The 27,647-nt window shown below is 40.0% G+C and overlaps 2 protein-coding genes across 2 annotated transcripts; both read left to right on the top strand.

Moving 5' to 3' along the window:
- Positions 1–11: 11 nt before the first annotated feature.
- On the top strand, positions 12–2,805 carry wu:fb59d01 (uncharacterized protein LOC322379 homolog). Its single transcript, XM_062477999.1, has 6 exons — positions 12–170; positions 579–773; positions 1,197–1,361; positions 1,840–1,902; positions 2,064–2,142; positions 2,360–2,805. The coding sequence occupies exons 1-6, from the start codon at positions 107–109 to the stop codon at positions 2,415–2,417; spliced, it is 624 nt and encodes a 207-aa protein (XP_062333983.1). The 5' UTR covers positions 12–106; the 3' UTR covers positions 2,418–2,805.
- A 2,387-nt stretch (positions 2,806–5,192) lies between these two features.
- LOC134033755 (myosin-IIIa) lies at positions 5,193–26,605 on the top strand. The gene is made up of 30 exons (XM_062478032.1): positions 5,193–5,476; positions 6,048–6,113; positions 6,405–6,535; positions 8,693–8,795; positions 13,223–13,325; positions 13,468–13,624; positions 14,200–14,302; positions 14,623–14,748; positions 16,622–16,730; positions 17,142–17,252; positions 17,327–17,427; positions 17,986–18,072; positions 18,494–18,559; positions 18,680–18,793; positions 19,065–19,176; positions 19,453–19,496; positions 19,658–19,723; positions 19,847–19,966; positions 21,106–21,191; positions 21,306–21,353; positions 21,568–21,615; positions 21,926–22,017; positions 22,840–23,019; positions 23,242–23,369; positions 23,617–23,819; positions 24,329–24,418; positions 24,524–24,689; positions 24,843–25,199; positions 25,906–25,969; positions 26,347–26,605. The coding sequence occupies exons 1-30, from the start codon at positions 5,375–5,377 to the stop codon at positions 26,352–26,354; spliced, it is 3,291 nt and encodes a 1,096-aa protein (XP_062334016.1). The 5' UTR covers positions 5,193–5,374; the 3' UTR covers positions 26,355–26,605.
- The last annotated feature ends 1,042 nt before the right edge of the window (positions 26,606–27,647 follow it).

Raw genomic sequence — 27,647 nt, forward strand, 5'->3', positions numbered from 1 at the left:
GGTCCAAAGGACAGAACTTACCTGGACTAACAAGAGTAGGATTTGAAAAGAGAGACACTTTTACCTCAACGGTAAACTTACATTTGGTTCTAGCAACGGCAACACGATGGCAAAAATCTACTTTCAATTGTTATTACTTGGTGTAACACTTTGTATGACTTCAGCTGAAAGTAAGTTTATTAAACTTTTTTTTCATTGTCTGGAGTACCTTGTGGCTTTGCTTTCATTGTGTTATTGTAATAGTAAGATTTTAAAATTAAATGTTTAATTTCTTACTTTCAGATTTTGTCATCTTAGAATGCTTACATAGATACAAAACATGATCAATTATATATTTGTTTTGTCATATTTAGTATGATGTCATAATTCTGTGTTTGATTACCCAGTTGTTATTTTGTTTGTGTTTTGCTATTTGGGTGAATGTATGGAGGACTGATGTGTCAAACAGGTGCAGAAGGCTACTTTTAGAACAAAGACCACAAAAAAAGCTTAGGATGTTAACATTTGTATCTAGTAAACCATGCCTGAATGACCTCTGTCACTCCTATGATGCTGACTAACAGCCATTTTTCTCTTAGACCCAAACTGCAGTAAGCAAATGGAAGAAGGGACCGGCGAACAGTCTAAACTGCAGTACTTCTATGACCACAGTACTGGATTATGCATGCCTTTCTTCTACAAAGGACAGGGAGGGAATGACAACCGATTTCACAACGACAGAGACTGCATGGAGTCTTGCTCCTCCAAGTACAATGATCTGTACCCAGCTTCAGGTAGGCAGACACCTAGCCATGCCCGTGGCCATTTTGTGAGAAGTGAGGTTTAATGAGTAAGAAGGCGGGAAGGAAGTTAACGTACCAAACTTCTCGCATTTTAGATTTTGACCTGTACATTGATTTATGTTTTTTGTTTGCAGTAAATGATAAAGGAAATTGTAAACTAAACTCAATGTTTTACCAAGATTGTTTTTAAAATTAATATCATACTATTTAACTAAAGTCTTAGTTGAGAACTATTTTTTCTTTTGCCGCAAAATTGTTTGTTCATTTATAAACCTTTGTATGAGGTTCACTTATAATTTTAAATTAAGGCATTACAGTTGCACTTATTTACAGTTTCCCACACCGTTTATATATTTCAAGTACTGGTCAATGTCAATTTAATCTACATGTTTCCTGTTCTTCCTTTTCTCCCAGATGCTGTATGTAACCTAGTAGTAGACCAAGGCAGCTGCTTCGGCATGCTCCTGAGGTACCACTATAGCCAAGAGGAGAAGAACTGTCGTCTATTCATCTACGGAGGCTGCCAGGGCAATGGAAACCGCTTTGAGACCAGAGAGGATTGCCAGAGTATCTGCATGGGTTGGTTACCAATATTTGTCATATAGTGTGTATATTACTATATGACAATATACTAATATATGATATTAGCATATAAGCATATTAAGAATGTACTGAAAAAAATATGTAAATGACTAATAGAGTACTGTGAGGTAAACAAAAGGGGTTTTGGTGTATTTTGAATGTTAAGTAAACAAATGTATTGAGGTATTTGCAATGAAAAAATTGCAATCTTTCCAATTAAGTTATTCTGCATAAGTCACCCATTTCGCACAATTCCCTGCTGTACCAGGGCTGTCCAACCGGAAACCCACATCATAGCCCTCCAGGAACAGGGTTGGGCAACTGCAATAAACCCACATTATTCAGCCCCTTCCCCCTGGCCATGCAGTTGCTCAGTTGTGCAGTTCCTGTTTAATCCACAAGAAGTCTCACCATGACCACGGATAACATTTTCCTGTCTGTACTAATTGAAATGAGGTGTCCTCTTTCTCTACAGCACGAGCAGGAAGGATTGGGGCTGGGGAAATCCCTAACCCAGATCAGGCCACCACTGATGCAGGTATGAAATGGTTGAACATACAAATGTGATTGGGTTCAATGATATAATTTGATACATTTGGTTAGTTTAAATTGTTCTCAAGGGTTAGGGTTATATGTGAATTTGAACATTTAATTATTTTTGAAATCTTAATCCTTGCTTTTGTTTTTGCTTTGTCTCAGGCTTGATTGTGGGAATTCTGGGAGGAGTAGTTTTCACAGTGGCTGTGATCGCTTCTATTGTTCTTGTTGTCAAACAAAAGTAAGAAAAGTAGATGTTTTAGTAATATTTAAAGGGTTAAAGCATTTAAGAAAGGAAGGGAAGGGAACTCACATTTGCTTTTATACTGTATGCAATCTACAATACAGGAACAGATACAGATTTGGTAATCAATTGGTTTGAATGTAATTTAATAGTAACTCTTGACACTCAGATGACAGAGTAAAAAAATAACCAGACAACCTTCTCTCCTTTCTAGGAAAGAGAAAGACAACAGAGGAAAGAGACAGCCAGTGCCGGACATTGAAATGAACTAGAGAATAATTTTTACATGCTATCACCAATCTCTTTGGTATTTCTAAACTTTGTCAAGACAGTTTTTGTTTATTATGAATACAAATATGACATGCCGGTTTTGAAGGAAATTATTTATACACTGTACTGTTAAGACTATGAGCCAAATTAAGAGCATAGATCTATGTTTAACTTATAAACTAGACATAAAAGATTTTGTACATGCTGATGTTTTGAAGTTGAAACTGGTGTCTGGAAGCAATGGATTGAAATGTAGCATAAACATATTGATACCATTTGGAAATGACATGATACACATACTTAATTGTCAGTATATTAATGGATGGATTTATTTCTGATCTGGTCTGTACTGTACAAAGGACAAAAGTAAATATGTTTTTCGAAACTTGACTATAATCTTTTTCATATAGGCCTATAAATAGTTCAGGTGTTCCTCGGTCGGTTGTCGGTGTTGAAACGAGCCGCAAAAGTTATAGGACAAGAACACTATTCCTTCCACTTTAGCCTCTTCGGTTGGTTTCTTGAGGCATGGATATAGTGAGGCGCAAACGAGCATACAAGTTTAGCCTCCTCGGTCAGTTGTGGGTTGTCTGTAGTTCCAGGAATCAGTGTTTGTGTCAGTGGCGATTTTAGACTCTTTTTAGGGGTGCTCAAGCACACCTAAATGTAATCCCAGCATCCCTAAAAATAATAATAAAACATTAAAAAAATTGAATTATTATGAATTATTATTATCTTAAATAAGTTTTCGTGCTCTAATGTAAGAGTTTGCAAAAGTGTCTGTTACATTTTAGTCATTTAGCAGACGCTCTTATCCAGAGCGACTTACAATAAGTACAGGACATTCCCCCGAGGCAAGTAGGGTGAAGTGCCTTGCCCAAGGACACAACGTCATTTGACACAGCTGGGAATCGAACTGGCAACCTTCAGATTACTAGCCCGATTCCCTAACCGCTCAGCCACCTGATTCCCTCTGTCTGTTAGTGACAGATGACAATAACAATAACAGGTTCAAAGGGCTTTAAACAGGTTTAATATCCAGTGTTGCCATGCACCTTTCAGAAGAGGAGAGAAGAAGTAGGTAGTTAATTTCATGACGCAGATGTCACATTCTCATTGGGGGCTGAGCCCCCCTAAAGGTCTGATCCTAGAATCGCCCCTGGTTTGTGTGTTTCACCGACATCTTCATCACCGACTGCATCACAGGCACTTAGCACTAGTTAGTATGAATCTTATTAAATTAAAATGGTAAGGCAGAAATTAATTAGGCAATTGATTAACAAATTGGGAAATATAAAATATTGCTAGAAATATTACATGAATAAAATAAACAATAGCCTTTACACTTCATACAATGGTCCTCCATAATGATGATTGACCTACCGAGGTGAAGTTAGTTTCATATTCGACATTCAACATTCGTCTCGGAAAACGCTAGTTTGCAGCGTCGCTTTAGGGACCGGGTTTAAACTATAGTCATAAAATATTATGACTATTATAATATTTCTATGAATATAAAATCTCAAATGGACACCTGAGTATTCTAACAATGTCTGGTATACTTCCACATCCTTTACTTCTTCAATTACGTTTGAAATATATATAAAATCGCTAATACCTTAAAATAGCATGAAATCCTTGTTAATCTTAACAACTTTTTAAAATTTGTGTTAAAAAATCTCAAATTGACACCATATTATTCTAATAAAGTCTGGCCTACTTCCACACCCTTTACTTTTTAAATTACGTTGATTTTTTAATGATAGAAAATCGCTAATCTCTGAAAATAGCATGAAATCCTCGCTAAACGTAATCACTCTTTCAAATCTGTACTGAAAAGTCTCAAATATACACCATATTATTCTAGTAATGTCTGGCCTACTTCCACACCCTTTACTTTTTCAATTACGTTTTTAAACAAATAATAGAAAATCGCTAATGTCTGAAAATAGCATGAAATCCTCGCCAAATTTAACAACTTTTTCAAATTTGTGTCAAAAAATCTCAAATATACACCAGATTATTCTAATAATGGCTTACTTTCACACCCTTTACTTTTTCAGTTCATGCTATTTTCAGAGATTTGTGATTTTCTATCATTTTGTTTAAAACCTAATTGAAAAAGTAAATAATGTGGAAGTAGGTCAGACATTATTAGAATAATCTGGTGTAGCCTATATTTGAGAATTTTCAGTAAAAGTTTGAAAAAGTTATTACGATTAACGAGGATTTCATGCTATTTCAGAGATTAGTAATTTTCTATCATTTAAGAAAAACGTAATTGAAAAAGTAAAGGTTGTGGAAGTATACCAGACATTGATAGAATACTCAGGTGTCCGTTTGAGGTTTTATATTCATAGAAATATTATCATCATTTTGATTACATTATCATGTCCTCATTTTTCTAAATTGTATGGGTAGTTTAAACCCGGTCCTTAACGCGATGCTGCAAAATAGCTTTCCCGAATGTGAGACGAATGTTGAATGTCAAATAAACTAACTTTACCTTGCTGATAGATAAACACATAATGTTTCACTGAATTGTTTTCATCATACTATTTTTATAATAGCCTACATCCATAAAACAAAAAACATCCGTCGACGTCTATCAAAACATGTAGGCTATTTAATCATGAATTAATACACAAGTAAATGAAAGCTTTTAGTAGGCATTATTTTGGATTTCTTTTGGATTAAAATTTGAAGTTGGAAGAAATTGGTTAAAGCGCTCTGTCTGTAAGAAAGGGGCGGGAACAAACAAACCTTTTGCAATTTAGCTTTTCAGTTCCGAAGGAGACAGAATGTGACACTATACGCAGCATACAGTCGGTCACTGCGGTTTAAACTTTGCTGCTGTTCCACAAGCAGGGGCTTAATGGTCCGCTTATGGTTTCAGTCAAGTTTTGGAACATTTCTGAAGCCTAGCAAGCGTGTTTTAAATTCTCCTTAAATTTAAGCAATGGAGGAGTCGCTCTGTGAAGATTTGGCAGCCTTGTCGGACTTAGATGAGAAGAGTTTGTTGGAGTCCCTGACTCGACGTTTTAATCAAGATCGCATCTATGTGAGTGAACAAACAGCTAGGCTTAAAATTTCACGTGAACTCTGCTGTTTCACCCACATTTGAAAGACAGACATTCATATCCTGCGACGATAGCTAAATGTTAGAGGTTGAGATTTGAGATTTGCATTCATAGGATACTAGTAGTCTACTAAATTATCTCTTCTTTTTCAAGTGTCGTACGTTCCACGTCAAGGCAAATTATAGACCATGTGCCCTGTCTTGGTATTTGTTTCATAGTGCCATTCATGATGGCTTTGAGAGATGGGTAAAAAGAAAAGCTACTAGATCTGCACATACTTTTTGACCAAACACCGGTTCATTGCAATATGATTAGCCTACATGATTGCGCCTCTATTGCGTTTAGCTCCCAGTGCTTTTAAACCGTTGCTAAATTCTTCCAAGCAAAGCTTTTTTTTATCTCTGTTTTGGTAGGTGCAGTTTCAGCCAATATTTAGTGAGGGTTTACTGGAATCTCACCAAGGGGTTATTTTCTGTTTGTGAAGAATATAAAAGATTTCAGCTGTTGCTTGTAAACTAACATTTATTTATTTATCATGCCGCCCTTCTTCAGACCTACATTGGGGACATCTTGGTGGCCATCAATCCCTTTAAATACCTCCCTCTTTATGAGAAAAAAGTAAGTACTCCCACAAGACAAAGACTGGTTTAGTTGGACTGGCAGGTTCTCCTCAAGGCTGGCCTGTTCATGACTCAGTCTGACAAGGCTAATTCTCCCTTTTGTCTGCAATCAAACATTCCTGCCCTGTAGGAGTGCATTTGTCAGGGATATACATCCACACTTTACAGTATATTTTGTTGAACAACATTTTCCCAGTTCTCTGTATTTTATAGGGAGACTAATTGTGTAACAAATGAAAAGTGCTAGTTTTATTTCCTTCCCTAAAATCTTGCCTGAATCTGGCCACAGGTGTCAGAGAGCTACAAGTGCCATGAGAAAAGTTCACTACCACCTCACATATTCGCTGTGGCAGACAGAGCCTACCAGTCCATGCTTGGACGTCTGGCCACAGAACCACAGAACCAGTGTATTGTTATCAGGTGGGTGCTACAGTATGATAATGTGAAGAATACTCAAACCAATGCAACTATGTCCTGCCCAGCCCAGGCTTATGCAATCCATTTAATCTCAGTTAAAGCATTATAAAAACAATGCGACCCTCCTTTCTTTCACCATATGGATGGATACAATAAATGATTTATAGTAAGAACTTGCAGGTCTGCTCTATGAAGATGTTGTCAGTGGATTATTTTTTTTGTGGTCACAAACACCAGTCTTGTCATGTCAGCATGACCTTTCATCTTGAATAGGCAATTGTCTGAATAAGTTGTTGAGGAAACACAGTTTTTCTTGTGTGCCTGGTTAAATTGAGTTTTGTTTGGTTGCACCAGTATTTTTCATCACCATCTGTTTATTCTCATTCATTTCCACTTTCCCTTGCTGTCTTGTTCTCATTCTCTACCACTCTTCATCCACCACTTATTAGCAACCTACATTTCTCATAATTGTTGGGTGGTAACCTATCCAAGATGTCGTCTACAGGAAAAAAAGAAATCCTTAAAATGATATTTCAGCAGTTTTATGAAACCATAATTACTTTTCCACTGTAGGAGGGAGGCTTGTTTTGGTTTACATGTGACTCCAGAATCAAGCAGAGGTTTTCCACTGTAATATGTGAATATCTCCCTAAGGATGTAGCTTACACTGAAACACTGCCCTTGCATAAACCTACTGCACAACCACTGTAAACATGGCTGAGGAAAGGAAGTTCAGCTCAATGGATTTAGCAGCAGTGAAGAGTTTAGAGCCTGCTGTCAAAGGTGAAAGTATTTTATTTATTTATATATATATATATATATATATATATATATATATATATATATAGACACACACACACACACACACACACATAATTTATTTCTGGCTTCAAAACTGGTATTTGTTGTACTTAATTGTAAATGAGCATGTAATGATCAAAATAAGCAGCAGTATCAAAACTCTAAAACACAGTTTGTAAAATTGCAAATGTTAACCCTAGTTCATGTTAACCCTAATCTCAGAGCCCAGTTATTTTTTTACTCTCTCACCACACAAACCTCTGAGGGGGACGACTGCATTTATGCACTGCAAGCCAGAAATATAAGGGGGCCAGCTTAGGTTATAAACCCTTTCCAGAAGTGTTGCAGGGAATTTCTATCTGGGGGGGAAAACAATTATTTAGTGACATGTAGCTATAAATGCAAGATTTCAATGAGTTAGTATTCCAAATTGGCAGTTGTTTTTAACCAGCAACCAAGTCTACTGAACTAATTTACAAAAAGTCTTCTCATCCTTTGTGATTTTTTTGTGGGCAGCCTCCAGTTTCTGTCTGGGCGATAGGATAGGTTGACCCTAACGTTGCATAAACAAAGACACGTGTGTACTTTTCTCCATCCATACATCTGGGTTATTTAGCCTTTCTCCCATTGTGTGTAAAGCACACTGGCCTCTTGGTTCCAGCAGCCTTTGAATGGGCCCTGTCACCCTGGGTAACAACAATGTCACTGACCAATGAACCGGTCAGCCACTCAGGGTGTGTAACGGGCTAAAGCGATAGTTGCCATTGGTGATAAAAGAATGTAGTGGTGGTTGTAGTAGTGGGTTTATTTCAGCCATTATTAACAATTTTTCAAAGTATATGCATATACCTAGGTTTTGTTTTTTATATACCTATTCCCCTTAGTTGATATTGGCTCTGTCTAACTTCCGACAACCTCTGAACACAGTTAGGAAGAAAATTGTGTTGTGCTTTATACGTTATCAGTTAGGGGAAATGACTCCCACACATTAGTGACCATGGCCTTGGAATCAAACCATATCACATTTTGCCCCAGGCCATGTGTTTTCGTATTCCCAAAGAAGTATTCTAAACATGTTTGTACACACACAAGAAAGCATGTGCACATTTGTGAGCCTCATGCAAAAAACCTTTTTAGGGTGAATTAATATCAATTGTTTATCAGCTTGGTAGGCAAGCATGCATGGCTCTGGTAATTTGGCTGCCAAATTATTTCCAGTCCTGGATCAGTAGCAGTCTCAACTTGTTTGTGAACAAGCATGTTCAGGCCTAGCTAGCATGGCATTGTGGATATCATGTTTTTTTCTTTTCAATACAGTATTTTAAATGTATGTGTTGTTGTTTTGTTTGTTTTTTACAGTGGAGAGAGTGGAGCTGGAAAGACTGAGAGCACCAAGCTACTGCTCCGACAGATCATGGAGTTATGTAAGGCCAACTCCCAACTGGAACAACAGATACTACAGGTAGAATATTGTATAAAAATGAAGAATAACCAAGCAGCAATGTAGTCCTCTTACCCTTTATAAGGGTAAGTAATATCAATAGTAATGTAGGGAGCAGGCTGGTTGTAAGGCGGGTGTACCTCTTGATCTGTAGTCAGCTGCTCTACCACTGAGCTGTATTCACATCATATCCCAAAATGTTGTAAGTAATTTACAACATTGGTAAGTAATATCAATAGTACTTTAGGGAGCAGGCTGGTGTGATGTGAGATTATGGTGTGTTTGTCAGTTTTACAAGTCTGTGTATGTTTGTTAACTTTAGTTCACTAATACTACACGCTTCTCAGGCCTGTGAAGTAAGGCGTGGGTGTGTCTTGATCTGTGGTCAGCTGCTCTACCACTGAGCTGTATTCACGTCATATCCCAAAATGTTGATTCATTTATGACAACCCTGTATGTTTGTACTGCCTTTACTCTCAAGTAGATTTTCTGGTTGGACTTGTAGCACTGCCTTACAGGTTGTAACGTGCTCAACGTCATCTAGTCCAGGAATGCATTTTTCTACATTACAAGCAGAGTTTGTTCATTGACTTTAAGCAGCCAACCAAGGAGTGTTTGGTGGAAGGATTATTGAGGTTCAATACCAAACTGTTACAGTTTTTCACAATTGTTAACACACGTTTCTCAAAACAATAACGGCTTTCTCAAAACTGCACACACAAAACTGAAAACCTCACACACAAAATGCTAAACCTGACACTCCATTTGCAAGATGACTCTTTGCCATCAAATCTCTTGCCTGTTCACAACATGCAACTCTGTTCTCATTTGGTACACACAGCCATATTTTCAAATGAAACACACATACCATTCATAACAGTACACACAATAAGCGTTTGCTGCACACTAGCATTCACAGCACACAGTAGTGCAAAATTGAAAACACAATTCTAGAAATGGAACACACCATATGAATGACAATGTCAGTGCTGAATGTATGGGACTTACAAGCACAAACTCTTGCCGTAACTCCTTGATGTGGTCTGTGTTCCGGTCGACTAGGACCCTGTACACTTGTTTCATCCGCATGGCATTCCTGCGGAGAACACGGTCCAGTGTAGAGAGGCTGACGGTCTGGATGTTTCTGAATGTGGCATGGTCAGTCAGGATCCTGGTTTGTATCTGTCGGAGTGTGATAGTGTTGTTTTCACGAACCATTTTCACAATGTCAGTCTCCTGTTCGGCTGTGAAAGTGCATGTTCTTCCTCCACGGTGTGGTTCTCTTTCAGTCCTGCAAAATACAAATACAGTGAGCACACTGTATTCTATTGATATGCAGTATTTCAGTACACAAGGCAAATATAATTCACACCTGTTCTCCATTCTAAAGTTTGTAATGATAGCAGCAACTGTGAAGCGGCTGAGATTTGGTTGGACCCTCTGGCCAGCCTCCCTCATGCTCAAACCATGGTTGAGCACATGGTCTACCACAGTGGCCCAAATCTCATTAGATATCACCGTTCTCCTTCTTCTCCTTCCTTGTCCTCCTCTCACTCTTACCCCTCTCCTTCTCTGGTTGTTGATATGTTCTAAATTCTCCATTGTTCACCAAACAAAACAGAGGCTCAAGGCCCTTTATATGCTGCAGTCCTGATCGCAAATTGCTCACCAGACCTGAGTGTTTAGAGATTTGAATATTTGTGTGTTGTAGGTTGATGCTTTGAGACTTTACTTGAGAAGTGTGTGCAACAACTGAACATTGTGTGTAGTGTTTTGACAACAAGGTGATGTGTAACTGACATCAGTGTGTAAACAAGGAAAGTCAGAGTCTAATGCAGATAAGGGAGTGTGAAGTAGTGCCAAATTGGGTCGAGCAATTGGTACATGAAGTTAAGGTTGTGAAAATTGTGCCAAATTTTTGCTTTTTGTGTGTTAACAATTGTGAAAAACTGTAATAGTCTCCGATTAGGTTAATGTAAAAAAATTAGCTTAGTTTTACGAACCTGCGGTTGTGCTTTTTCTTTTGAACTATTTATGCTGTTGTAAAGAGGAAATTGTATTATCCTTAGAAGGAAATTGGACGCTATGGAGATTTGCTAGATGAGATGTAACGGAACTGCCCCTGTCTTTTTCTGTCTGGAATTTTAGCTCAAAGTATGCTCCAAGGCTATGTAAACAAAGTAGTTTATATGGATTAAGGCTTGTACTATTCTCCTATCTCATGTCTTTCTGTACATTTCCCATAAAAAAGGTAATACAAACAACAATAACCTTGGATTTTTGATAGATTGGCGACAACCCATTGGGAGGAAAGGGAGATTATTCTAGCCCCTTTGAACCTCAAATGCAATTCGAACCTATAGATCTCTATATTTCAGCTGTTCCTAACACTCAAACCTATCACTCTTCTGAGTCAACCAATAGCAATTTTTCTAACCCCTTTCAACCACTAGATACTGACTTGATATTTCAAAACAGAATGTTTTTTGCTTCTGTCTTTACATCCCATAGCTTCCCTGTTTGTGTTTGGTAAATACTCTGACTTTACCGATGACTCAAGTCTTCATTTTCGCATGATTTTGTGCCAGGAGAAATTCTCAGTAGGAGAGGAGATGATGTGGGCCCCCTAAAACTTGAGGAAGTGTGGAAAATTCCAATGGCTCTTCCTAGAAAATGCATTTAAACTCCAGTTGAAGTGAGTTGTTCCATGGCTGTGAACTACACTGCACTGGGGTCAGGAACGTGTGTGTGTGTGTGTGTGTGTGTGTGTGTGTGTGTGTGTGTGTGTGTGTGTTACACACACTACATCTACAGCCTATATGTAGATGGTGAGTACATCATTTAATTAATCTGAGGTACAGCTAGTATGTAGCCAAATACTATCCTAGACCTAATTGAATGTCTTCCAGCTAATTCAAGGGAACACTAGGCATTTCAGACTTGAACTCCATCATTGCATGTAATCAGTATATATAAATAAATACAGAGCCCTCCTTCAGGTGGAACCAGTGCATCCCTTGCGTACCTTAGCACAAAGTCACAGAAGGAGTGGCTAGCAGGACACATTCTTCCAGTAAAGTGGAGCTATTAGGGAGTAGGCCTTTTTGCAATTTCAAGTTTTACATTTCCACCTACTGTTTACTGGTTTTCTGTGTTCTTTTGATCTGAACCAAGCTCAGTTGCCTGGCCCATATAAACTAGCTTTGATAGGGCCAGTTGAAACATTTCCACACATTTTCAGTTAAGAGGAAATCCTGTGTTACTGGTTCAACTTGTGAAAAGATGGTGTGCAATATCTTCAGACACATTACTGTTCTATCATCTGTCCTTAATAGTGCAGTATATTGAGGCAAGAAACATGTGCTGAAGTACAGATTAAGTAGTTAAAATGTAAAAATGGTGTAGTGCAATAAAAAAAGGAAGGTTACTGAGAGGGGTCAGCGCTTGAGTCCCAAGTTCAGAAGGTGGACAGCTGAGGGAAAGAAGCTGTTTCTGAACCCACTGGAGTGACAGCAGAGGGTTCTGTAACACTTTCCAGATGGACGGAGAGTATGGACTATATTTACTCCATAGGTTGTACTAAGTTGATCCATTTATATTTAAATCAATTTGTTCAAGTGTTTCCATAAGCGTTTCACTGTGTTTAAAAAAAGATTCCAGCCATGTTACTAGGCTCCAGACAATTATTTCAAGCCATAGTACTAGGATCTGAGTTCGTTCGTTTGTTATCTGCCGCTTGTCCGGGGGTCGGGTCGCGGGGGCAGCAACCTAAGCAGGGAGGCCCAGACTTCCCTCTCCCCGGCCACTTCCACCAGCTCTTCCTGGGGGACCCAGAGGCGTTCCCAGTCCAGCCGAGAGACATAGTCCCTCCAGCGTGTCCTGGGTCTTCCCCGGGGCCTCTTCCCAGTGGGACGTGCCCAGAACACCTCACCAGGGAGGCGTCCAGGAGGCATCCTGATCAGATGCCCGAGCCACCTCAGCTGGCTCCTCTCGACGCGGAGGAGCAGCGGTTCTACTCTGAGCCCCTCCCGGATTACCGAGCTTCTCACCCTATCTCTAAGGGAGAGCCTGGACACCCTGCAGAGAACTAATTTCGGCCGCTTGTATTTGCGATCTCGTTCTTTCGGTCACTACCCACAGTTCGTGACCATAGGTGAGGGTAGGAACGTAGATCGACTGGTAAATAGAGAGCTTCGCCTTTCGACTCAGCTCCTTCTTCACCACGACGGACCGATGCAGAGCCCGCATCACTGCGGATGCCGCACCGATCCGCCTGTCGATGTCGCGCTCCATTCTTCCCTCACTCGTGAACAAGACCCCGAGATACTTGAACTCCTCTGCTTGGGTCAAGATCTCCTCCCCGACCCGGAGATTGCACTCCACCCTTTTCCGGTCGACAACCATCTGAGTTCCTCTACTTTAATAATGTTGTGTTTTGTCATCCTTAGGTGAATCCTCTTCTAGAAGCTTTTGGCAATGCCCAGACGGTCATGAATGACAACAGCAGTCGTTTTGGAAAATACATTCAGCTGCGCTTCTACAACTCTTCAGGTGGGTCACATATTTGTGTATGGACCTTGTGTTGATCATATGTGAGCAGCTCTGTGTGTATGCCTACCAGTTGTGTAAGCTTTCTTCTCCCTTGGTAGTCTTATTGTATTTGTCGTCACTGTGTCTGTCTCTGTCTCAACAGTAAAAGGTGCCAAGATCAACGAGTATCTGTTGGAGAAGTCTCGTGTGGTCCACCAGGATGAAGGAGAGAAGAACTTCCATATCTTCTACTTCATGCTTGCAGGCATCTCACCAGATGACAAGGAGATGTACGGACTTCTGGATCCTACACAGTACAGGTGGGTCTCAGCCTAGGGTTGGGCGAAAGGAGCACATTTTTCAAATTCAAAATGTTGTCAACTGTCACTGCGTCCATCACCGATAGCTGATGGTAGTTTGTGCTGCTACATGTACCCTCGTGTAGAGTATTAGAAAGGAAGCCTGTGTGAATGCATCATAGAAAGTTCTGTAAGACTGTGGTATGCAGGGTTTCCCGCAGCACTTTTCAGTTAAGGCGGCCGCCTAAGCAACACGCCTGCCGCCTTAACTACGTCGTCAAAAAAATATTTTTTAATAGCGATATCCGCCGTGTTACTCTGTCCTGTTTTCTCCCTTCCATTCCAAAACGCCAGTCTCCCTTCTCTGCATTAGTCTATCGCACAAACTACCCCCCCCCCCCCCCCCGGTCTGACGGCAAACCCCACCCTACCACCTTAACTAACACATTTTCTGCGGGAAACCCTGGTATGCGTACGTCTACTACTGTTCACATGCCTGTGTAGGTTTGTTTGTATATATTTGTTGGCTGTCTGGAAGTGATACTTTTTTGTCTATAGAATCTGTACAAAAATGAACAAATCAGAATATATGTTAGGTATCTGGACGGCCGCTTCGGTTCTGAAGCTATGGGGAGCAGGTGGAACAAGAAGTATCGCGAGGTTTGCAACGCCATGGATATGGTGGGCTTCGAGGAACAGGTAAAACCTCAGACAACTGGGTATTACAATCCTCACTGTTTACACAAATGAATTGCCGAATTGTACGGTACTATGTACCTTTGTACATGCTGTACTATGTTTTCCTTGGTGTGTTTGTAGTTTCCTCATAGGAGCGGCAGTAGGTGAATTGTTTTTGATGAATGAGGACAATTAGTTTATTTTCTAATCTGCCAAATCTTTATTTTGTTTTTTTCTATTGACAGTTTTGTATTTCCGAAAACAGTGAATCAGTCCATTGATTTCCTTGAATGATTGATATGCTTGACAAATGAAAGATCTGTATTTTGTCATCTATCCAGGAGAAGGTGGACATGATGACCATTCTGGCAGGAATCCTGTCTCTAGGCAACATTATGTTTGAACCCACCGACACAGACGGTGTCAAGGTCACAGACAAGTCCAGGGGCTGGCTCAAAGCTACTGCTGTAAGTCACGCTCTACAACTTTCAGTCAGTCTGGCTCTTTTAGGCTGGTTGGGATACTAAGGTTGGTTATTTGGATTAAGTTGGTATGTTTTGGGTGGGTGGGGGGTAAACTTGTTGGGATAGTTTATATTCTTCTCAATTCTCTTTGGATCTGTATGGGATGATTTGGTAAGATTTTTGGATTGATTAGGAAGGTTAAGTCCTGTCATTGCTACTTATTCTCCCATTACATTTGTCATTCTTTTGTTATCAGACACTCCTGTTTTTTATTGGCCTGGTTAGAATAACTAACTTTTTACAGACCATAAATGATGTTCCCTCTATGTTTTTGCCTTCATCACTTCCTCTTAAAATGTTGATCCAAATGGTAGTGCATGTTTTTATACATAACAACACAGTTTACCCGACAGTATATGGTTGGTTGTGAAATGTTCAGATGATTCAAAGGTTGGTGCTAGATAAAGGGAGGATGGTTTCTGTTTGACATATTCGTCATCTGCAGCAGTCATGCAGTGAATGAAGGGTGTGTGCTCGAAAGCCAGAGGGGTGTGTTTATGTAGAGTACACCAACAAAAAACTTTACATTGACTGTACATTGGGTAAAGATTATTGTTGATTTAATTGTTACAGTCCTCTACCCGCATATTGATCTATAATCTTTCCATCTGAAATGTATTTGTGCAAACGATGTACATACCCATTTGTCTATTTAGCACATATACTTCATAGTGTACCTTTTTCACGTTTTTGTGAATGTGTTCATCAGCTATTGTATAGTGCGCTAGAAAACATGAAACCCTATTTAACAGGTAACCATGTGCATGCCTGATCGGAAACCCATTCTACAACCATTAATGAATCACTGCCCTTCCCCCTCTACCATCCACACCCTTTTTAAAGCAGAGCTTGAGCCTCATCTGGCTTGGTCTGATAAGACATAATAGCCATTAAAGGTCACAAGGCTGTGTTGGGAGAGAATAACTGTGAACAACACTTCTAAGATTAAACTGGATCAGCCAGCCCTCGTCCACTCCTTGCATTTCGTTGTAACATTTAGTCATTTAGCAGACGCTCTTATCCAGAACGACTTACAGTAAATACAGGGACATTCCCCCCCGAGGCAAGTAGGGTGAAGTGTCTTGCCCAACGACACGTCATTTGCACGGCCAGGAATCAAACCTGCAACCTTCTGATTAATAGCCCGATTCCTTAACCGCTCAGCCATCTGACATCTTGTAGGGATGATTAACATATTCTAGTCAGAGAGAGAGTTCACTAGTACTTTCTTCATCCCGGGGGAAATGGCTGTTATAGCTGTATTGACAAGCATAATACAAAATATACATGATGATACAAAATAATATACAATGTTGCAGTAAAATGAGTCACCAGAAAGTTTGAGGGCTCTTTGTTCCTACTTCTCTCAGGGTAAACTGTTGCACAGTGTGTATTCTATTCCTTACAAGTAATGCCTGTCACAGTACAAGGCAGTAGTTAATTAAGCAATATCACATGAGGGATTGCATTATTGATGAATATCAGCAGATCTGTGATTGGGTCGTAGAAGCGAGGCCGCAGGTGACTGCAGCCGTGCTGATATTCAACAATAATGCACAACCTCAAGTTAGAAGTAGCAGGGTAAAGGTTTCCATAGTTATAAGGCATCCTGTTATTGATAAATATCCACACTGGAATGCCTCTTGTCCAATCAAATTACATGGTCGGAACTAACTTTTGTATAACGTCAGATATTGTTAGCAGTAATAGCAAGGCAGTGCAACATGCTGTGAATTAACATCATCTTCCTTATTGTGGAAAGAGCTCAGGGAGTCTGTTGACAGTCGTGTGTGCGTGCGTGTGTTTGGGCCCCCAGGGTCAGTTTGGGGTTCAGGAGGAGGAGCTGCTGAGGAGTTTGACCTGTACCCTGACCATGACTCGAGGTGAGGTCATCCGAAGACTTCATAACCAGCAGCAAGCTGAAGGTGAGAACCAAGACAGAGTCTTTTCAATGTCAGCACGTTAAAGGAGTACACTTAAAACAGACCCTCAATGATTCAATTGCCCTAGTCACTAGGGCTGCCCGAGAGCACAGTTCCTTTGTGAAACTGATCCCAGAGGGTAATGGGATGGTATTTGCATAGCTTTTAATGTTTTTCTTTCTGGATTTGACATAATTTGTGTTCTGCATGTCTAGATGGATACATGCAAAATCTAGGATATAATTGTCTGGGGGCATGTCTCACATAAATAACTTACAAACTATGGACAAATTGTCTCTACCATGCCAAAAACTTCTGAATTTTCTCAACTTAAGTTGCCAATTGAGAAGCCATGTAAATCATGTTTGTCACACATGCTGCTTTTAAGTTTTGTTCATGTTTTTGCAAATACAGATGCTAGGGATTCTATAGCTAAAGTGGCCTATGGGAGAGTGTTTGGTTGGATAGTCAGCAAGATCAACGAACTTCTGGCTCCAAATGTTGATCTTGAGATGCATGAAATAGGTGAGTTTATAAACCTTCTAAAAGGTTTCTTTTTCAGTATGTAGATATTCCACTAAAATTTATATTTTTTCCAGGTATTCTTGACATTTTTGGATTTGAAAATTTTGCTGTAAACCGTTTTGAGCAGCTTTGCATCAATCTGGCAAATGAACAGTTGCAGTTCTTCTTTAACCATGTAAGTATAAATAGAAGCAGCAGATGGAAGTTGCCCTGTTATTAAGGGGCCCAGGCATGCATGCTTTAACTGTCATTTTAGAAGGACTTGAAAAGATATGTTACAACCCAAACTCTTAAACAAAAGCTATTGACCTAAAATACTAACACAAATGTGCGGGTAACACAGGCCGTGTGTGTGAGAAGATTTTGATGCTTTTTAGGTTAGTAGTTTTAAGGTTAGGTACAGGGTGTGTACGCGTATATATATACATCAACATTATACAAGTATCTTCACCTCTGCCATTAATCACCACAGAAAAATGCTGTTTAAGTACCCGCATTTTCAGTCAGCTCTATACCACTGCACTAATGCATGTGCTACAGTACAAACAGGCCAGACAGTAATAACACCCAGCTGTATCCTTACTCCCTAACCCACCTCTATGTTCTTACTGCATCAGACCTCTTTGGACCCTCTGTTTTGGACTAGAACATGTTAATCAGAAAAGGGGATGTTAGTTAATATCTTTACTTTTGGGTCAAGCATAACCATGTCATGGTGTTTTTTACTCTTCAGCATATCTTCCTGATGGAACAGAATGAATACAAAGAAGAAGGGATTCAATGGGAGAACATCGCCTTTAAAGACAACAAACCTATACTGGTTAGGGATGCTCAACACCATCTTTATATTCACCTCTTATGTTTCCTTTCTCATACACTCATCTGCACCTCATTTCTTTTCTTGTTCTGTTGCAACTTCTGTCATTCTACTAATAAACCACTGTGCTTTTCTGTCTCTCTGCTGACAGTATGATTTAGTTTACAGTTCAGACACAGAAGAGGCCATATGCAAACATACCATAAGTTTGTATGTTAGTTATCTGTATCTAGAGGGGAGACACTTGTATAATTTGGCAAAAACTATTTTATCTCTCCATAGCTTAGCTGAAGCCACATGATAGACATTTGAATTTTTGTTGAATTTGGTTCGCTCAAGTTAGCATGCATTTCATTGGTTGTCACCAAATGTCTGTGACCAGCTGCTGTTGTACCCTAAATCATGTCCCTTACTCTCCCTGCAGGACCTCTTCCTCACAAAGCCCATCGGCATACTGTCTCTCCTGGACGAGCAGAGTGCCTTCCCTCAGGTAACCTTGCAAAATGTCCTCCAAACAAAGCGTGGCATGCAAATATGACTGTGTTTTCATTTGAACAAAAGAGTGATTTACACGGACACTCTTACCACCATCTTACTTCTTCTTTGTTAGGCCTCAGATAAAAACTTTGTGGAGAAGCTGAACAGCAAGTTCAAAAGCAGTCCCCACTACGAACTGGTGCGCAGTCACAGCCCACTGTTCACCGTGGTGCACTATGCCGGGAAGGTGACAACCATTTGCTACTACAACAAATCATTTTTATTGTATTATTTGGGGGAAACACCCCTGCAAATGAGATATTTCTGTATTTTGTTATCATAAATTATTTTCTTCTTCGTCAATATACAGTATGGGGTATTGTATAATGTCTAGACGGTCAGGAAAAATGCAAAAAAAATGCATGTTACTTTTGCAAGGTAACAATATATTTGTGTTCAAATCATTTGTTGTGTGGTATTGTTCTTCAGTGATTTGTGTGTGTGTGTCCTTTCCTCAGGTCCAGTATAACGGCATGGGTTTCCTGGAGAAGAACCGAGACACTATTCCAGCCAGTATCCGAGGCCTCTTTATCAACAGTGTTACTCCTCTCCTCAGTGTGCTCTTTGCAGGTGAAAAGGAGAAGTTGAAGGGATTACTTTTATTCAGAGTTCAATATCTAAAGGCTACTTATTGAAAATAGTATTGTACTGATAGTTCCCCTTAATTTAGAACTGTGTATGTTTAGCTGTAGTACTATGATGCTATAATACACTACTATCCATGCATGTGTGTGCCAGTAGACCAGAGGTATAATTTATTATTGCTCTTTGCTAAAACTTTAATTCTTGTCAGTCTGGTGTCTTAAACTCGAATCACGTGTGATTCACATTCAATGTGTTTTTCAGCCACCATATCCAGAACAGGGACTCTGATGCCACGCAAAGCAAAGGTGGGCACTTTTGTTGGTCTCATTTCACAGAGGAAATCATCATATGATAGTGTGTGTGTGTAGTAGAACTCAGACTGGCTGGAAAATAGTAAGTAGGCATCAGGGGTTATCTTAACTTCCTTGTTTCTTTATAAACGGATCTTGCTTTTGTTTCCTTTTAGCTGCTACAGAAAGAGGATGACAACTTCAATTCTACCAGGAAACATTCTGTAGGGGCTCAGTTTAAGGTATGACAGGAATGAAAGCAAATCAGTCTCACAGATTTCAAAGCCATAAGCAAGTTTGCATTTCCATCACATGCCTCCAATTGCAGAGAATCATGGATAATGAAACCCTGTGCATCTCTCTAGCATTCCTTGGCTGTGCTGATGGAGAAAATGTTTGCCGCCAATCCTCACTTTGTTCGCTGTATCAAACCCAATGGCAGTAAGCTGCCAGATGAGGTGGACAGCAAGCTAGTCATGGACCAGGTGAGGAGCAAAACACATTACAACACCAATCCTCACTAGAATACCATTACTATACAACAGTACAATACATGGGCTTGGCTTCATTAAAGGGGCCATATTTCAAGTTCCAAATTATACTGTAGAGGTGGATTAAGCAGCAACCAGGGCCATTTTTCAGTGGCATTTTAGCTTAACCTGATGGACGGGTGAAGCTTGTTTTTGAGCTGTCTGTCTTGTCCCATTGTACTGTAATGACCGACATCAAATGTCTTAATGACTCAATTAAGTACATATTCTAGCTTTATTGATACATGTTCTTTCATTCTCAACATAGTTGAGTTTTAAAACTACTAGACTTACCTGGTTTCTTCCAAAATATTTTATGACCAACCGTGAGGGTGTAGGGCGCTCCACCATATAGTTGTGATTCCACTATGCTCTGTAAGGAAAGTAATCAGTGGCTGGTAAGCCAGACAGGCCGCTAGCTTGCTAGGTCACAGGGTTTCCGGTTGGCTGGCTGTCTGTTAATGTCAATGGAATTCTGCCTCAGGAGGTTCATCCTTAACACAGTGAAGAGGGGACATTGTTCTCTAAACATTATAGTGTATAGCCTGTAGGGGTGTTGTCTATTAGTGACATATATGGCGTTAGAGGTCCTGTAAAGTCTTTGAGCGGTTCAATTAATATTTATTTTGTAGTTCTTCTTATTAAAGTAGTATTATTATTATTGTTATTACAGTTCTACTTATTAAAGTATTAGATACTCTTCACATTGTTTTTTCAAGATCTGTAGCGCATGAGAATGCAATTATAATTTAGTCATGTACCCCTGATTCAGCTTTACAGCTTTAATACGCGTCGGTCAAAAAGTGTCATGTGTCTTTGTCGCTGATTTGAGGCATGTTATTTACTCTTTATTAAGCACTTGTTAAAATAAGACGACCCCAGCTGCTTTCTGATCTGTTTGAATTGACACTGTGCTACATGGCCACCTGCTGTTCAGAACTGGCATTGCACTCATAAATGGGTGCATGGAAATTGAATGCAAAATATGAGCGGTGGTTTCAGTGTTGTGCTGAAGAAATCAGTGCAGAAATTTTAGTAAGTGCCAGTGGCTCTTGTGTAATATTGATGTGAACCACACATATTCTATTTTGCAGTTGAGATATAATGGCTTAATGGAGACCATCAGGATACGAAGAGATGGATTCTGTTGGCGGCCCACCTTCCAAGAATTTGCAAAGAGGTGTGTATCTGTGTGCATGAGTGAGAATGAGTTATATATTTCTGTGTATGTAACATGAGTGGTGTAACACTGACCTGCAGGTTTGTTATCACACTGAGTCTCCTTCTCCTCCAGGTACAACATCCTGCTAGTAAAACCTGATTTACCGCTTACCAAAGAAAGGTACGCCCTTCGTTATTTAATACATAAGGATATATGTACTCTTTGTATTTTGTGGAAATGTGAGGATGTAATGGTAGCCTAAACTAAAACATGGAGGCTTACCTTTTCACAGTGCACTTTGTTTAGTTGAACACAAAATACAGTTGTCTATTTCATATCTAGAAGAATGGTCTCAAAGTTACCTGACCCTTTTTTTGTATTGTTCTTTCCTCAGCTGCATGTCCATTCTTAATACTACTGAGATCCATGGCTGGAAGTGTGGGTAAGAATGCCCTCCACACCTATTTAATGTTGGGATTTAATTTGGGTATAAATTGAATTGTTAGATTTCAGTTACATGTGTCAGCAGCTGACTCTTTTAGGAATGTCTTACAAAAGCGTTGCTGCACATAGATTTCTTGTCAGTTTATTGTCAAGGTTCACAATTTACAATAACCCTGTAATTAGAGGAGAGGAGGTAATCCTCTGCACCAATCCTCTGCACTACATAAGAAGTCATGCTACTTTTAGTATTTATATTTATTTATTAAATCTTCTCTTTTTCCTTCCTCTGTCTCTCTATGCTCCGGCAGTTCGTCTCGTCTGTTCTTTAAGCACTGGCACCAGGACGACTTGGCCAGGCTGCTGGAGAGACTGGGCAGAGCAGCCCTCATCATCCAGAAAAGTAATGAGCCTCCCAAGCACATGATGTTTTCAATACTGTAGAACAGGGCTGACCAACCCTGCCCTGAAGATCTGTTGTCCTATAAGTTTTCATTTGAACTTAAATCCAGTACACCCTATTCTAATAATTTGCTGGTTGACAACCGTAATCATGTTTGTCACAACTGGGGTTGGGGTGAAAGGTTTTACAGAAGGGTCTCCAGGATCTCTCCAGGAGCAAAGTTTGTCAGCCCTGCCATGGAGCATGCTTTTGCCCTTTTGCCAATAGATGCAATGCTTTTGACATGAATGCAAATCTTTAGAAATATGCTTGTAATGATTAATATTAATGTACTTTTTAGAAACAAATGTCATACTGTGTACAGGTATGTACTTGCAAAAGTTCAGCTTATACGTTCATGGCTTTGTTTATCGTTTGGCAAAAAAGCGCTCAACTGCCAGTCAGACACTGAAACCAGTCAGTGTAGTTTTATTGGCTTTGTGACTGAACCCTGAAGGTAAATCTCTTTTCTGATGTGTACATTATAGTGAACACTTTAATTAAACAGCACACGATGGGACATGATTGCACAAAGAGAGACTGTTTTTGAATCTGAGTACACAATGTTACCCTGGCATCTAGTCTTGGCAGACTTAAAGACTCAATGGTGGTACAAACGGCAATATGTACTCATGCACTTGCTAGTAGCACTAAAACTCAAAGATCCCGCAGAGTCCATTTTATTATCTGTGATTGTATGGGAGGCACTTCAGATTAACAGAGAACTGTCCACTCAATTTCTTTTAAGCAAAAACAAAACTATAAATTGTCTCTTTTCTGCAGACTACCGCACTTTTTGCTGCAGGAGGATTTACCTGGCTCTGCTGGTGGAATTGCGCAAACAGAGACAGGCCCAAAGAGAGGGGGAGGAAAGGGAAGCAAGGGAGGAGGAGGAGAGGAGGAGTACAATATTGCTGGAGGAGGAGATAAAGAAGCGTCTGGAAATGGAGCAAGAGAACAAGAGTGAGTTTTTTTCTTTTCTTCTGCTAGTTTTTCCTCTCTTCATGCTGTTTTTCTCATCTCTTCATGCATTTTTTTCTGTGTGTATATTTGTCACTTGTGTTCTATATCTGTATCACTGAGGAAGTGATCAGGAATATTGGTAGTATCGATAACAAAAATAGAATAGCTTTGTAGTCAGGGGTTGTTTGAATGGTTTGTTGCCTACCTGTGTGTGTTTCCCAGGACCAGCCTCCCCACCTGTCCCCCTGCCCAGGAGCAAAAAGCCCCAGCCAAAGCCTCGCTCCATCCTCGTTGGGATCGGGGGACCCAAGGTTGCACCTGTCCCTCGACCCCGCAGTAAAATGTTAGAGGTGAGTTGAGATTGAGACTGTGGTTAAGATACAAGATTTAAGATCAAAATAGCAGTGTGGTGGTGTAACATATCAACATGTAATTCTCAACCACTGGCTTGCCACTTCCACCCTTTACAACTTTTGGTTCCATTATTGTGATTTCAGAATGACATCCTAACCTATCACATCAACCTCCATGAGTTTCTATTCAATGTCTTCCTCTTCTGTCTGTTTTGTTTCATATCGGTCATTCTCCCTCACTAAGGCCACTCCCTTCGACAATGCTTTGGACCCGTTAAACACCCACATGGCTGAGCTGGTGGGAGAGGCAGGGAGCATAGAGGAGCGGGCCAGGGAGAGGAGCACAAAGAGGAGGAACACCATTCGCTGGTTTAAGGAGACGCAGGCACGTAAGGTGATGCGCGACGGAGCCTTCCCCGGCTGGTTCCATGGCATGATCACACGCAGGTGAGAGACAAAGTGGGGGGTGACGAATAAAGGGTTCAGTCTCTCTCTTTATTAACGGAATGACCGTTCAGGTGAGTTCTGGATTTTATAAGTATTTTGCAATCTGCAAATTGGGAGAGAACCGGATTTCTGACAATAGATGAACACCAGGCTTTGATCTCAATCATGTCTCTCTCTGCGCTGAAGGCCAGAGGACAGTGTTTATAGTGAATAGGGAAAAACAAAGAACGTACAGCCTATAGCTGTATGTTATTGTAGGCAGGCGGATACTAGATCATAGAACTGTGACTGTCATCAGAACACAGTCAGTTACAGTAGCAATACATACAAATGAATGGATAATAAGACAGGATTGAACAGATTATGAGGTAATAGCTGATTTTGATTAACACAGGAAATAAAAAATGTTCCACCGGGTTCTTCAGATTCGGTGTGAGAATTCAGTGAACAGACAGTTCATGGTTGCTGTTTAGTTTTAACCGTCATTGGTCGGTGTGTCTGATTTATAGACAATCTGAGGACCTGTTGACAGACAAGCCTGTCGGCTGTTTCCTGATCCGAGTGGGACAAAGCCGAAAGGGTTACACACTGTCATACAGGTAAGGCTAAAGGTAACGCACACACTGTCAAAAACACTCCTAAAAAGTTTTTGGGACCAAACCCTCTTACCCCATGACATGTGACTTCTTCCTGTGTCCAATCAGAGGGGAGAACCGCTGCAGACACTACATGATTGACATGCAGTCCAATGGGAAGTATGTGATCCTGGGTGAGGACCGTGCCCACCCTTCCCTGCCTGACCTGGTGGAATACCACAACCACACTGGCATCAAGCCCTTAATGGAACTGCTCACCTGCCCCTGTGGACAGGTGGGGTCTACTACTAGACTAGACTAGACTATACACACGGTTATGGTGTGTGCTGTGTGTTTATACAGTCTATTCTTGGACCAAAACCATACTAATTTGAAATATTTTAGAATGACATCAACAACTATTAATTGTTCATGTGTTTTTTTCCAGATGTGTGACCAGGAGCCAGACTACGAGGAGCTGAAGGGCATTCACCCCTTCTACCGGTCCCTCGAGCCTGGGGAGGAGTTGGAGGAAGAATCCCGACCAGACCAGATCCACCAGGAGTTTCAGCGTCTCTTTATGCCCCCAAGTCAAAATCCTAGTTCTGACAACCGACCTCCGGTCCTTCGGCGGATCTCTGACCGCAGACATAGGATGGAAGCTCAGGGAGAGAGCTGGGAGGGCAGACTCCAGCAGGGGAGAGGTGTTGGGGGGGATGATGGTGAGGGTGATAATAAGAGGACATTTCCCAGGCTGTACCCATCTATAAGGCTGGCTATGCGGGAGATTCAGCATGTGCAACAGGTGAGATATTGTGATCAATTAGACTTTTCTACAGGGATCCATATCATAAGATATTTTATTCTTTATTTTTCTGCTGCTTTTAATGCTTTTTGTACCTCTGTACGTTGTTCTTGAGTGCCGAGAAAGACGCCGTAAAAATAAAATGTATTATTATTATTTTGATTAACATGAGCCATTGATAATGCAGGCAGCATTTGCAATTTGTTCAAAAGAAGGATAAATTGCTTTTACGACGTTCACAAGTGACTCGATGTGGTGTTTGAACATGTACTCTTGAGAATTTCAGTTGTGATTTGAGAAATCCACCAGAGACTGAGAAACTGTAATACAAGCCTTAGAAAAACATCACCAAGGAGCCTCAATAGAGGATTATTATATTTAACCCACATTCTGTGAGATACATAAACACTCGCATCGGACATGTCAGTACAAGTGCCTTCGCGGAATTTACTAATAAAGTTGCCACAGAAATTTTAGAGCAACATGATGTAGGACTACAGCTCTTGCTGGGACATGACTTTCAATATTCCAATACAATGTGTTCATTTGAATTTGCTGATAAAAACAACAACTTTGAATTGGTTAGGTATCAGTAAACTATTACGTTCTTTTATTCTTTTATTTTCAAGCCCATTGGGATTTGAAAAGAAATGTGGTTTAGTGTCTAAATCTCTCTTTCCTGCCCTTCGATCTCTCTCCTCCTCAGCACTTCTCAGGCGGTCTGGATCAGTCCTCTATCCCTCACATTACACCTTCTTGGAAGAGGCCTGGTAGGTCATGGTACAGAATTTGAGTGTGTCTGCATATGTAACTAAGTTGCATTTGTTATGGCTCGCTCCTCAGTATAAGCAGCATCTAATTGCTAGCTTTTTGGTGGCGTAGCTGGCTAAAGCGTTGTTTGAGAGTTCATCATTGCATGTGTGAGTCAAGAGGACCCTAGTTTGAACCCCAGTTTGGGCAAGAAAGGGAGGAAGCAATACTGACGAGCGATGCGATGACACCAGTTACACATGCACATGTTGTCGATATTCACATCTAATCCTACTTAGTCTTGAATGCATTGATCTGTTCATGATAATTCAGTCAATTAAGGCATAATACAGTAAAGAAAAAAATTGTTCATGTTGTATGTATTTGTTTCTTGCAGATTCCTAATCCACAGGAAGTATTTTAACTCATGGCTGCTGTTCATTGATTTAAAAACAGAATAACCTGGACAATTTTCTGTAATGTCTTAACACTTCTGAACAAATTTTATGGAAAAACCTCCTTACAAATGATAGTATTTTAATTTCAGTTTTACTGGCTGTTGTTTTAAATTTAAGGGTCATTTGTGTTTTAGCTGTTTATTTCTCTATTTAATTGTAAATTAAGTTATTACATGTACTGAATAAACATGTTTTCAATTATCCCTTTTTTCTTATGTGTCTGCCTGAGTGCACATTCATCTGATCACCTCACAGCAAGAGGTCCAAGGTTTGCTTGGGGCAGTGCACAGGTAGGCCATCTTTTAGGCCTGTCTGTGTGGAGTTTGTATCTTCTCCCTGCTCATATGGGCTTCAATGTTATAGAATTTGCACTAACTGAATCAAAAATGTAATAAAACGTGTTTGTGCAGAGTGTTTTAAAATTTGCAATTTCAAAAATTGTTTTTTCAGTTCCTCATTATGGGGTATTTTGTGGATTCAAATCATTTTTACACAATTGTCTGAAGTCTTTCAATGACTATCATTTTTAATTTACACTGAAAAATGTAGAAAAACTGAGAACATACAAAACCTATCCAAAGGCTGTGTGTGTTGACCATAATTGAATAAGCCAATGAGGTCTTACCTGTAAAGGGAGTGGTTTTTATTCGTACAAGCAAAGGCTGGAAAGATTAGAAGAAGGAAACCAGATATTGAGATAAGGCAAAGATAGACAACACTTTCTTCTCCAGCTTTTGGACTTTTTCCTTTCATTGATGGATCTCAGGGTTTTTGCTCTAGTGCTCTGTGCTGGTGTTTGGTTTGCTGGTGTGCAAGGTAATACCATTTATATGTATTCAAAATTCTGAGCTGTGCAAAGTGAATGACTACATGGCCAGCAGTATCTTACCATTTAGCTCCACTTAATATAATTTAATTGTTATTATTTTGTATTGATGTAACCACCAATGCTTATTTTTAGGAGCCATTCCTAAATGTTGTGTTGCAACCTCAAAGCACTTTCCTCTGAGTTTACTAATGAGTGTGGAACGATATGAAATGCAAAACAGCCACGGGCCATGTGACATTGAAGCCCTGGTGTAAGTACACCACCCAGGTGGATTACATTTTACATGATACACTTCAGTGAATGATTGTTGACTTATGTTTCACAACTTAATACAGAATCAAATACTTTTGCATGATTACAAGAACACTTTCAAGGACATTACATTTTTGACATCTCTATGCTAGTTGCCTA

This window comes from Osmerus eperlanus, chromosome 14 (assembly GCF_963692335.1).
Source record: "Osmerus eperlanus chromosome 14, fOsmEpe2.1, whole genome shotgun sequence".
In the NCBI taxonomy this organism is placed as follows: domain Eukaryota; kingdom Metazoa; phylum Chordata; class Actinopteri; order Osmeriformes; family Osmeridae; genus Osmerus; species Osmerus eperlanus.

What these genes read in the sequence shown, in the direction of transcription:
- wu:fb59d01 (XM_062477999.1), top strand. Translation starts at nt 107, where the DNA reads ATGGCAAAAATCTACTTTCAATTGTTATTACTTGGTGTAACACTTTGT. An exon ending in TGATCTGTACCCAGCTTCAG is followed by an intron (nt 774 to 1,196) that starts GTAGGCAGACAC and finishes CTTTTCTCCCAG; the next exon opens with ATGCTGTATGTAACCTAGTA. An exon ending in TTGCCAGAGTATCTGCATGG is followed by an intron (nt 1,362 to 1,839) that starts GTTGGTTACCAA and finishes CTTTCTCTACAG; the next exon opens with CACGAGCAGGAAGGATTGGG.
- LOC134033755 (XM_062478032.1), top strand. Translation starts at nt 5,375, where the DNA reads ATGGAGGAGTCGCTCTGTGAAGATTTGGCAGCCTTGTCGGACTTAGAT. An exon ending in GGTTACACACTGTCATACAG is followed by an intron (nt 24,419 to 24,523) that starts GTAAGGCTAAAG and finishes GTGTCCAATCAG; the next exon opens with AGGGGAGAACCGCTGCAGAC. An exon ending in TCACCTGCCCCTGTGGACAG is followed by an intron (nt 24,690 to 24,842) that starts GTGGGGTCTACT and finishes GTTTTTTTCCAG; the next exon opens with ATGTGTGACCAGGAGCCAGA.